Consider the following 12729-nt stretch of genomic DNA (forward strand, 5'->3'; position numbering starts at 1 on the left):
AATGTTATGTTGGACAAAATTTCATAACTCTAAAAGAAACACATGAAATAATGCAAGACATTATAGGTCAGATTACAGTTGAAAAACTCAGAAGTCCAACTTCAACTGCCCATAACTTTCTAATAAAAAATCCAAATGATGCAAAATTTATATCCAAATTCATTGTCTTGAAAAGATCTACAACTTTCATGTTGAAGGTTTTTTCATTTGAGGCTTTTTTAAGGGAGTCGCCAATTGGATTGGCGCCTCCTCTTAAAAAATACACACAGGCGCCAATTGGTTTGGCTAGGGCAGGTGCCCTAGCCAATCCAATTGGCGCCTCCTTGTAATTTTTAAGAGGGGTCGCCAATCCAATTGGCGCCTCCTCCTAAAACTGGGGTAGATTGGGAAATTTTTTGAAACCTGGGTTATTTTGGGAAATTAATTGAAAATGTGGGGTATATTGGTAAAAAATCCTATTTTTCCACTCACATATTCTATCATCACATATTTTTTCACTTTATAACTAACTTGAATATTAGAATGCTAATATTGCAGATTCACCCCTGCTTTATCGTATCGAAAACTCACTCCACCTTATCTGACATCTATTTCATTCAATTCTCACCTACTTTGGTTCTTGTACTAAACATTAGTGCGGTTTGTGGGAATTAACATTTGAATCTTGTGAATCTCCATGAAAAACCACCATCATTCTATCGTGAATTCAGATCAATAATCTTTTTCTCTTTTGGATCACCAATCTTTTTTCTATTAGAGTATAGATTTCTCCCTTGTACAAGCATGACAACATCAAAAACCACTCGCTCGACCACCATAAACAATGTTGTCGTCGCAACTGTTGTCGCAACAAACACTTCTGATCTCGTGAGGGAAGTTACTCTTCCTCCTCTGATTGAATATACTCCAGTAATAGTTACTCTTCATTCACTTCCAACGCCGCAAAATCCAGCACCTCTGGCGGTTGGACAAAGTACCTTTTAAGCATTACCTTTTGGCCTTTCCTACATCTAGTCAAAGGTCAGACATCAAGGCAAATTTCGTCGCAACCTATAATTCATGTACATGAAACACTTCATTACCTGCAGTTTAGACATGCAAGGGGAGAACGATCTACTAAACAATATTTATAACCCAGTACAATAGTCGAATTTGCACTTTCTCATTAAAAGGATACTTCAAAATGAATAAAACTTATAATTCACTACCACCAAGGAATGTTTTGCAAACAACTTGGATCATCCCTGTGATGGACCTCTCTTTAAGCCAGGTGAACAATGTGATAACTTCAAATATAAGACGGTTCCCTCTTCATTTCTGATAAATCCAAAATCTTTAGTACTCTCTCAATTCCATTTAGGCTTTGTGCACCCCGGACATTTTTCTAATTCATTATATGCAATACCATATACTTTTTTTTTCCAAGAAAAAAAAACACTGGTCTCTTAACCAAGTCCGATGTTGCAACTGTGTGGTTGCTTGCCAACAAAATTGAAACAAACTGGGCAGATGAGGTGATCCAATACATGTTGGGAGCAAAAGAAAAGGAATTTGTTTACCATATAGTGACTTAGCCACGAAGATCCTGGAACACGTCGACCTCAACCTTGAAGGAGAAGATTATGTGGAAGACGTAACAAATATAGGAGAAGCATCGCTATGAATGATGACGTGTGAAATTATTGATGGTAAAAAAAATCAAAACCCTCTAAAGGAAGGAAAAGGGGAATGGAACAACGAGATCAAGATGCCCCAATGAATATAGAAGATTTTGGTTGTGAAATCCGGATAAATAATTGAAGAATATTGCACATGGTAGCAAATTGATAGGATGAGTTCCACACGGTCTCCCATTGTTGATAGAGAGATGGTTGTCTGACTCTAGTCTATACTTTCTCCAGAGAACCAATTTGTCGAGGATAGATCAAAATTTAGTATCAACACTTGAAGAAAGATGGCATCCAGAAACATTGCCCTTTCATATGCCATTTGGCGAGTGACCATTATATTGGACGATGTTTCTTGTCTTCTTCGTTTATCATGTAATGGGAGTTTTGGAACCCCACACGAGGTTTCACTCATGCTAATGATATTACTTTTGTTATTGATCTGTTGGGTGTTTCGTTGGAGGACACAACCGAATATGTCCATAATCCCAAGGGTGTTTATTATAGGTTGGATTGGTTGAAGGGGGTATTTATGCGCCACCGAGCTAATAGTATATTTAACTGTGCTGCTAAAGCCTATATGTTGTTGTTGTTGGTAGGTTACACCATTTTTATCGACAAAACTTTTACTTTTGTAGAGGAAAAGTATTTATCACTATTTAGGGACTTGGCTGGATGTGGTAGATATAGTTGGGGACAACTGCACTTGTCACACACTATAGATATTTAGGAGATTCTTCATTCTTTACTTGCAAGCAACTCGACGGATATGCCTTTCTACTACATGTACAAATGTTTAATTTTAATTTTATTTTGACTTATTTTACTAATTGATAATTATTTTAATTTATAATATTCATGTTGTGTAACCGTGTTGGATTCATGAGTATTTTTCAACTGTTGGCAAAAAAGGATTGTCTAAGATTGTTGGTAGCGGTAGTCCACTTCCCAATACGGTGAAATGGGTTTACAAGCAATGTGCACAAAAGGTTGATGATATTAGGTTTGTGTTGGATGCATTGACACGTGTTGGTGTCATTTGGCGCCCTTTTTAGGATCATAGACAACACCGTCCATTTAATGATATATGTCGGTATAGGGGTGACTTGAAGTGGTATAACACATATGTACTATACTTACTTGACAAATGTATGTATCTGTTTGGATATAGCCAATGCATACCGCATCCACCTCCTGATTCTGACACACTTAATGTGGATTTTAAGTGGATTTCATATCATGCGAGCATGATGGAAGTGATATGTCTGCCAGTTTTCGCTACCACCTCATATGATGTGGATATTGATTACTTGGATCGGTGTTATAAGGTGTCACATAGTTGTTTGATGTCGCCACGTCGGGGTGAGGTGAGACAAGTCCTCGTTCCTATTTATGACGAAGGGACGTCAGATATGAGGTTATCATTTGTTTCACATGAGCTTCATCGTCACGAGGCTGATGAGGACGACGATAAATTTGCTGAGGTATTTCGAGCACTACGTATAACTCAAGACAGACCAATACCTCAAGTTGATAAGGACTATGGTGATTGATGCATTATTATCTTTGAGACTTATGTAGTATTTCCAGACATGTGTAATATATTTACTATTACGAGACTTATTTATTTTAATACTTTTGTACTATTTTAAGACTTGTGCAGTATAATCCAAAACATAACTTGAATTCAATATAACATGAAGTCAATTGTTAATATAATCCAAAATATAACAATCACATTACATTTATAATCTAACATATTGTAGAACTACATGCATAAGGTGTTGTCAATGTTGTAACCGTCCATCAAATCCTATTATCCAAGAATTTGTATTTGGTGTGTGATACTTCTTCCAATCCAATGTGATTGTTGGCAACAAAAATCCTTCATTCATGTTGACATGTTTAGAAAATTAATATCAAAAGGAAAATAAGTAAGGCATAAATGAAAAATAAGTAATTAACTCAACAAACATGAATATTTAACTACATGAACCCAGTGATTTTGGTTTACAAACACAATGTAGTAAATGGACACATTAGCGGACTATGAAGTCGTTATAGGAAAGAAAGTCAAACTAGGATAACCCAAAGAGGCGAGAATGGCGTTATACCGATTTACTATCACATAACCCATATCTGATAATGCCATCCATTTCTCTGGTGAATGAGGACCTAAATGTGATATCATAAAGGATTCTCTCACTTCTTATAAGCGATTTCCAAATAACCTCTCATAGATACTGCTTATAGAACATTTAATTTCATTATCCAAGTCACGATGAATGATTGACCAACCATCCTCACCATATCCACGCAATGCTGCAATGACTCTAAAAACACAATTTCCACCACTCCCAACATCAACAATGTCATCAGTAAATGGTATGATCTGATTTGGTCATGTCCACATTTGATCCATCCTCTACATCTACCTTTTGTTCATCTTTCATGCTTAGATTTCTCAAATGGATATGAATAACATCAATTGGTATTAGGTCACCACTTAATGTGTATCTCCCTAACTCACAAGTACAAGGTAACCCATATACTTTTTTTATGAGTATACCCGCACATTTGGGTATTTGTACCCACAATGTTAACCTTTAACCACTATTCAATAATGTGCCTCAAAGCAACTATTGATACCGGTCCATGCAAATTCCCATAAAATGGACTAGTGTGCGCATGCTCAACTTCATAAAAACTCTCCTGAAATGAAGCTCTAATATTGCCTAATTGTACCTTAAGGTTGTCATTCATAGCCTCATAACATTTTCACATATCAGAAGCTCTAATATTGCCTAATTGTACCTTAAGGTTGTCATTCATAGCCTCATAACATTTTCACATATCACCTAATTTGTTCTCCAACGTTTGCTTTAGTTTCTAATGCACAGACTCAATCCTAAAAAAACAAATCAGTATCCATAATATTAAGATAAACAAACTATGACTAAAATCAAACATACCTATTAGTCATGGTGTTGCCTGAATGCAATAATTGGTTGATCCATACTCCAATAAATCTATGCCTAGGATGAGTCAACCATGTGTCTTTCATATAATAAAAAAAATGGTATAAAATCAACATGTGTGTGCCTAAGTTGTTGCAATTGTTGATGGTACTCCACCTCATCACTAGCCCTTACAAGTTTATACCATAGTTTCTCTGCCGACTCTTGCATATCATTCACAATATATTCCTTGCACTTTGATTTCATATTTTTGTTAATGTGAAATCGACAAAACAAATTAATTATCCTTGGAAATATTGTTTCAATTGCTTTCATCAAAGCAAGATCTCTATCAGTCAAAATCACTTGTGGCCATAACCCTTGATTAGTAAATGACTATTTCAACTTATCCAATACCTAATAAAAATTCTTTGTCTACTCAGATTCTATATAGGAAAATGCAACAACAAATGTTAACTAAGTTGATGTCATACCAACTACTTCAAACAGAGGTTGCCTATACTTGTTTGTCTTGTACGTGTTGTCCATAATCAACACATTAGGAAATATATTCAACAATTTCACTGATTATGGGCGGGCCTAAAAGATATCTCTCACAACTTTTGACTCATATACTTTTCTACTATAGTAAACATAATTTGAATCCTCTATCGGCTTAAACAAATGTTGCATTTCCATTTTAGGACCTCTGATGTCTTTCTGAATCTTACTATTATGTTTATATATTTGCGCGATCCGAGTCATATTTACTGCACCTCGTTCTTGCAATGACAATAATATGTGTCTTGGTGGAACATGACATTTTGTCAAATCAACAATATGTTACTGTTCATCAGCATTTAGTCGACCTAAAAATGAATGACCTTCAAATTTATCCGGTAAACCATGGTTGTGAAATCCATATTTTACATTCATCTTTCAACCAGGCCATCTTTTAACGGCATTGACCTAATTTTGAATGGACAATCACATTTCTCAATAGCACTTTGTGTTACATTCTCGCCTCTTCTCATGTAACAATTTTTTTGTAGTAGAGAATATCTCAGTGTATCTACCCATATAATATTTGTATCGCGAATCATCACAGGAATATCCAAATATGAAATTAAAAAAAAACATAAAAAAATTAAAAAAATGTGTATCGGAATACTTAGAAGTAAGAAATTCGACTTATAAAAGAAAACATCACCAAAACACTTAAATGCAAGTTATCCGGTTAGTAGAAAAATTTAAAACCGAAAAATATATGAAAAAGTTATCCAGTTGGATTTTGTGAATCGAATAACTATGCAACATGTTTTCCTGTGTAAAATATATACAAATCGAAAATCATGATTTTAAATTCTCCGATTTAATAACTCAACATACTAGATGTCTTAAAATCAAGTCTTGCAATTCACATAAATAGGATACGCAATATCTAATTTCAGAAATATCAGATGAACTAAAAAAAGTTAAAAGATTAAAGTAAAACTAAAAAAAATAAATTTAAAATCGGGGTAGTGGATAAGTGTGAGGTACATGATAAAATTTTCGAAAAAACAAGGGCCTATTTCTATTTATTTATTACTGATTATTATTTATTACTAGGCCCAGGCCCAGGCCCGATAGTTTCCTTCTTTCTTCTTCATTTTTCCTGGTAGTGTAGCCGTAGCGAATCAAGTGTTGACAAGCTAAGAGGAAAGAAACAACGAAAAGAGAGAGAAATTGATATTAGATAATCGATCCATGGCCTCAGCCGGCGGAGCAGTGCCGTTTTGGAGAGCAGCAGGGATGACATACATAACGTACTCCAACATATGCGCCAATCTTGTCAGAAATTGCCTCAAGGAACCTCACAAAACCGAAGCTATCTCTCGCGAAAAGGTTCATTTCTCTCTTTCCAAATGGATCGACGGAAAGCCTGAAAAACCTAGTACGATCCCTTTTCTCACATCTTTACCTTTTCTTTCCTACCCTAATTTCAATCTATTCAATCAAATCTAGTTACTATCATGTTTAGCTTTTGTTTCATAACCTAGTTTCAATTCGCAATTTTCAGAAAATGTTCAACATTTCATTTTGGTCCTTGAATTTGTCCAGCGTTGTTGTTTTGTTCTTGAATGTATCAAATTAACCCTAAATATGAGGCAGGTTATGATAAGATTAACTGGTTGTTAGAAAATATATGATTCATCTTATCTTAGGATTATTTAAGTTAAGATTGCCTTTAAATAATTTCTTAGTATAACCGTTGTGATGATAGTCATAATTTAGGTTAATATATTAATCTTTATTCTCAATTTCAAATTTTGTCGTACCCCGGTGTCCTGTATTATGGACATTAGCCGTGTCGAAGTGCCCGTGTTTGTGTTAGAGGATGTGTTTCATAGCGACTCACTCATTTACCTGCTAGTCTATTTCATTACTTCACAAAACCCAGAAATCATGTTGTGAGGATGCTTTTTCAGCTTTTGTCATTCCAAACTCTATGTATTCTGCTTGCTGATATCATTTCTTGCTTGTTTCTAACTTACTGTAACAGTGTGATCTTCATGTATATCATATATTATCAAACTAATTAAATTAAATTTGTATTCATGTATGCTTTGAATCCATTCTAATGTCATGTTTTCATTAGTTTTATAAATTTACGCGTGGCTTTTATGTCTAATTTGCTTTTAGAGTAAAATCATTTGAGCATAAATTGCTTTTGCTTGAAGGCAATAAAGTTTGTACAAAACACTCTTAGAAGCTGAAAAAGATGTACACGTGATAGGGATCTAAGAAGAAAGGGTGGAAATTGAAGTAAAATATAAAATATATTGTTGATTGCTCTTAACATTCGGTTTGACTAAATGACCTTTTCTGTTGTCGTCTCCTTATAGTTTGCATTTAGCACCGAGTTTATGTCGTTTTGTATATTTGCTGTATTACCTCTGATCGAAGTGTTAATTTATTTATTTATTTCAGCTCTTCGTTCAGACACCCCAGATCAGTGATTTGGAATGGCTGGAACCTATGCCTGTAGAATTCTTTGAGATCTGCTGGAAGTTGATTTTCATTTTGAACCTTTCTGTGGTTTTTGATGTTTTCCATTGTTATTTTTCTGTCACAGAAAAATATTGTACTAATAATTTAAGTTTGAACACATATGGTTTCAAACTTAATGAAAGAATTTACATGATAATGTCCCTTCCTAGGATGAATTTCAAATAAAATGAATGGTAATTCATAAGTTCATGTGATGTTTGCCTTGGATCAGTTATATATACCACAACTATTCTTCATAGACTGTCTTGTTTAGTTCTTATATTTCTCTAATTGGTCAAAACTCCTCTCAATAATGATTGAGATGTCAACGTTGGGAATTATTGGAAGAAATCTGGGGCAATAAGAGAAGAGAATGTAAAGTAGGTTCTTGTGTCAGAAACTGCGACAACATGTTAGTCACTTAGTGCTAACAAGAACGTTGATGAAACAATCTTCTGCCAATATAAAAGAGGTTGAAAATGGAGGAATAGTTGGTCAAATTTCAAAGCTTCTTGGAATTTGTCTATTTGTTTCAATTCTCGTGTATAAGTCTTTTTCATTCTTTGTCATTGTAATTTGTATAGTGAAAACAACCTATAAAATACAAAAATATAAACGATTAAAATTGGAATTTGTCTATTTGTTTCAATTCTCGTGTATAAGTCTTTTCCATTCTTTGTCATTCTAACTTGTATAGTGAAAACAACCTATCAAAATACAAAAATATAATCGATTAAAATTAAAAGCATCAAAACTAATATAAAATGAATTTTATTGATATACACTGATAGTGTAAAGATTTTTTACATTGGCAGTTAATCACAACCATTGATTTATTTAATATGTTTTACTTTTATTTTAACCACTTAAAAAGTAATACAAACGGATGATTGTGATGAATTGATAGTGTAAAAGTTTTTACACTGACAGTGCATAACAATTAATCTCATATAAAATATGTTTAAAAACATGTAACAATTGAATTTTATCATTTAATCAACATGCAAAAATCATTTTACTAAATTCTCGTCAAACAAAATTTTCAATTAATATCATTTTTAACAATAATTTTCCTAAGTCTTTTTATTCGTGTTTAATTCAAGAGCACCATCCAAAAATTAAAATGTTGATATTCCATGATCAATCCCGAACTCATAATTTTGCTCTAGTTGAGATTTTTCTTTCTGCTACTTAATTTTAAGGAGATAAAAGTAATCACAAGTATTTAGGCCAAAGTCATATAATTTAATCGTAACATAGAAATATATAAGGTTCAATGGGGTTTAGCAAGAAATACATAATACAAATAAAATGGGTTGGTCCTACATGGATTTAGGTAAAAAAAAAGACATTGTCACATGTATGGATAATTTGACAATTAACTATAGAAAAAATGTGCAATTTCTAAAGAATTTTAAATTGTATGTACACTCTCTTATATTTTAAACAGTCAATAAATAATGAATATATATTTTAAACTTTACTCATTTGAGTATCTAGAAATTGAGTAGAATTAGATATAGACCCAAATCTTTAGTGATTAATCTTCTCTTAGACGTTTTGATTTTCCCCCCTCAATCTTGAGCAATCACATTTAGCATATAATCTATTTCACAAACAAACTATTGTTAATCATTTGTAAAGTAAAGAGCTATATATAACGCTTAAATTTCAAAATTCAAATAATTTTATTGATAAATAAATCATTACAATTTTAGTGTTGTGAGTACTACTCATCGATTAAGAGAAATATACAACTAAAACATGTGATAAAGAACGATGATTTTTAGAGAAACATAAAACAGAAACGAATGATAAGAAAATAAAAATATAAAAAAACAAAAATTGAAACAGACAATAAGAAAATTAAAATCTAGGAAAAATAAGAATGTAATGAGCAATAAGGAAAACTAGGACTAACGAGGGATGCTGGGTAAATTCTCAAATCACATAGGATACTAATATGGGCATTAGTAAGGTGATGGATACATATCAACACTTCATTGCTCACTTTGATCGAGGTTAGATATACTCTTAAATTTTCTTGAGTGTGTAGAGACTTTACCTTCGCTTTTGTATTTGATGGATGTGGTGATTTTTCTTTGTCTCTTTCTTTTTGAAGTACATTCATATTATAACATGTAGGGCTTTCATTGCATAGTTTTAGACCATAATAACCTTTGATTATAAGATTCTTATATAAGAATTTTAACATGATATCACTTGTCTCTAAATCGATATTGGCTCTAGCAATTAGTATAAATGGTCTACCTATAATTATTGGAACTTTTTCTTCCTCCTTTATATCCAAAACTACAAAATCAAATAGAAAGATAAAACTTTCAACCTTGACTAGCACGTCTTCCATTATCCCACAAGGGAACACATAAGACAAGTCCTCCAATGTAAATGTCATATTGGTTGAATTTATATTTTCATCTAATTTTTTCATTATGGAAATTAAAATCAAGTTGATGATTAGCAGCAAATCACAAAGTGCTTATGGAATTTGCAGTTGTCCTATAGTACATGCAACAATAAAATTGCCTGGATTTGATAATTATGGGGAAAACTTATTTTGTTTCGTAACACTACACCTTTATAATAAGTTCATCATTTTGTCACTTGTTAATCTTCTTTTCATTGTTAGAAACTCCTTAAAAATATTTGCATACATGTTAATGCATGAGACACTTTTGTGAGGAGAGAAAAAGAGAGAGAATATGAAAAATAAGGATTCTATTATTGAAGAATGACTATGTTATAAAGTGATTTTACATATGCCTGTATTTATATACAAAGTTACTTAACTACTGATTAACAAACTAAGTAACAAACCTTAAATCCTTATTGACTTTGGGCATGGGTCGCACACAACTTGGATTATATCTTATATCTCAACATACCCCATTATAATCCAAGTTGTCGAACATATGTTAATCATAGTCGATCTAAACTATTCCTAATTTCTATATAAAATTCAGAAATTTTTCGATCTCCAATCCTTTGGTGAAAATATTGGTCAATCGTGCTTCACTTGAGTGATGTCTTACTCCAAGTTCACCTTGATTCACCTTTTCCCTGAGGAAATGAAAGCTAGCTTTAATGTGCTTCCTCTTTCCATGTAAAACTGAATTCTTTGCAAGATTTATGGCTGACTTGTTATCGATCTGCAGCACCAGAGGTTTCTTCACTTCGACTTCAATTTCTTCAAGCACATATCTGATATAAATTGCTTGACACATAAGATAAGATCCTGCTATATATTTAGCCTCCCATAATGACAATGCCACCACAAGTTACTTTCTCGAACACCATGATATTGGGGCATCAAACACTTGAAAGAAATAATCAGTCGTGCTTCTTCGATATTCCTTATCTCCACACCAATTTGCATATGAATAGCAAGTAATCATAGCTTATTTGCTTTCAGAGTCTCGTCAAAATAGAATTCAATAGCTTAGCGATCCTTTTAAGTATCTCAGGATTCTTCTTGCAGCCTTCGCGTGTGGTACCTTTGGTTCACTCATGTATCTGCTCACTAATATGATTGAGAACCCTATAGCATGTCGACTGTTGCACACGTATCTTAGAGATTCAAAAACAAAGTTGCATCGACTTTGTCTTCTTCTTCATGCTTCTCCAACTTCAAATTTGGTTCGACATGTGAAGATGCAGGAACCGAATCATCCATCCTGAATCTCTTGAGTATCTCTTTGACATACTTTCTTTGATGTAGCACCGTAACTTATTTCAACATTTGAAATTCCATGCCTAGGAAATAAGACAAGTTTCCCATATCTTACATTTCAAATTCCTTTTTCATCGGCTCTTTGAACTTCGACAAGTTCTCCAAGCTACTTCCAGTTACTAACAAGTTATCGACATATAACCAGATGATTGTTATATCTTGTGCCACAATCTAAACATATATATATCGTACTTATATTTTCCTTTGACGAATCCCAAATCAACTAAGTATGAGTCAATCTTATTGTTCCATGCCCTAAGTGTCTGTTTGAGACCATAAAGTGCTTTATATAATTTGTATACTTCCCTTGCCTCCTCCTAGATCACAAACCCATGAGGTTGTGTGACATACAACTATACATCCAAAGGTTCATTCAAAAATGTTGATTTCACATCTAAGTGAAATGTCGACCAACATTGCCTACATGTCAAGGCAATTACTAGTCGAACATTCTTCGATCTCGCTACTGGTGCGTATACTTCAGAGTAGTCGACACATGTCTCTCTGAAGAAAACCCCGAGCCACCAATCTCGCCTTATGTCTTACTATCGATCCATCAGTATTGTGCTTCAACTTGAACATCTAATTCACTTCGATAACTTTTGTATGTGCTACACCATATAGTTCTTGACATATTTGACTAGTACTAGCTACACCATCTTCGACTTAGACGGTGTCGGGCATGTCAATAGCTACTTCGACTTCAACTGGAATATATTTGACTTCGACATCATTACTTGCTTTGTTGAAACCATAACTCATCAATGGCTTGTTAATTTCATCACTTGAATTCCAATCCCAGGCAATTTTCATCAATCACAATATCTCGACTCATCAAATTTTTTTAATTAATTGGATTGAACAACCTGTATGCACCAATTTTATGATATCCTACCAGAATCATAGGTTCACTCCCGTTATCAAGCTTCCTTCTTCTAGCACTAGGAACATGCTTGTAACAAATAGAGCCAAACACCTTTAGATGACTCACTGATGGTTGTTTGCCACTCCAAACTTATTTAGGAGCCTTGTTATTCAACTTCTTGGTAGGGCACCTGCTCAAAATATAAACAACCGTGGAAACAACTTCATCCCATAAGGATTTTGGCAAATTCTTCTGCTTCAGCATGCATCTCGCCATGTCCAATATGATCTTGTTTCTTTTTTCTGCTATTGCATTATGTTAAGGCGTGTAAGAAACAGTTATCTCATGATCAATGCCATTTTCTGCACAAAATTATTCAAACATCTTGGATGTGTATTCATCACCCCCACTTGTTCGCAGAACTTTAATCTTCTTCTAACTCTAGTTTTCGACAAG

The 12729-nt window shown here is 33.6% G+C and overlaps 1 protein-coding gene across 1 annotated transcript; it reads left to right on the plus strand.

Annotated features, from left to right (window-relative positions):
* Positions 1-6259: 6259 nt before the first annotated feature.
* On the plus strand, positions 6260-7867 carry LOC127105890 (ATP synthase subunit epsilon, mitochondrial). The gene is made up of 2 exons (XM_051043097.1): positions 6260-6560; positions 7598-7867. The coding sequence occupies exons 1-2, from the start codon at positions 6374-6376 to the stop codon at positions 7624-7626; spliced, it is 216 nt and encodes a 71-aa protein (XP_050899054.1). The 5' UTR covers positions 6260-6373; the 3' UTR covers positions 7627-7867.
* Positions 7868-12729: the final 4862 nt, after the last annotated feature.

This window comes from Lathyrus oleraceus, chromosome 7 (genome assembly GCF_024323335.1).
Source record: "Lathyrus oleraceus cultivar Zhongwan6 chromosome 7, CAAS_Psat_ZW6_1.0, whole genome shotgun sequence".
NCBI lineage: Eukaryota > Viridiplantae > Streptophyta > Magnoliopsida > Fabales > Fabaceae > Lathyrus > Lathyrus oleraceus.

What these genes read in the sequence shown, in the direction of transcription:
- LOC127105890 (XM_051043097.1), top strand. Translation starts at nt 6,374, where the DNA reads ATGGCCTCAGCCGGCGGAGCAGTGCCGTTTTGGAGAGCAGCAGGGATG. An exon ending in CGGAAAGCCTGAAAAACCTA is followed by an intron (nt 6,561 to 7,597) that starts GTACGATCCCTT and finishes TATTTATTTCAG; the next exon opens with CTCTTCGTTCAGACACCCCA.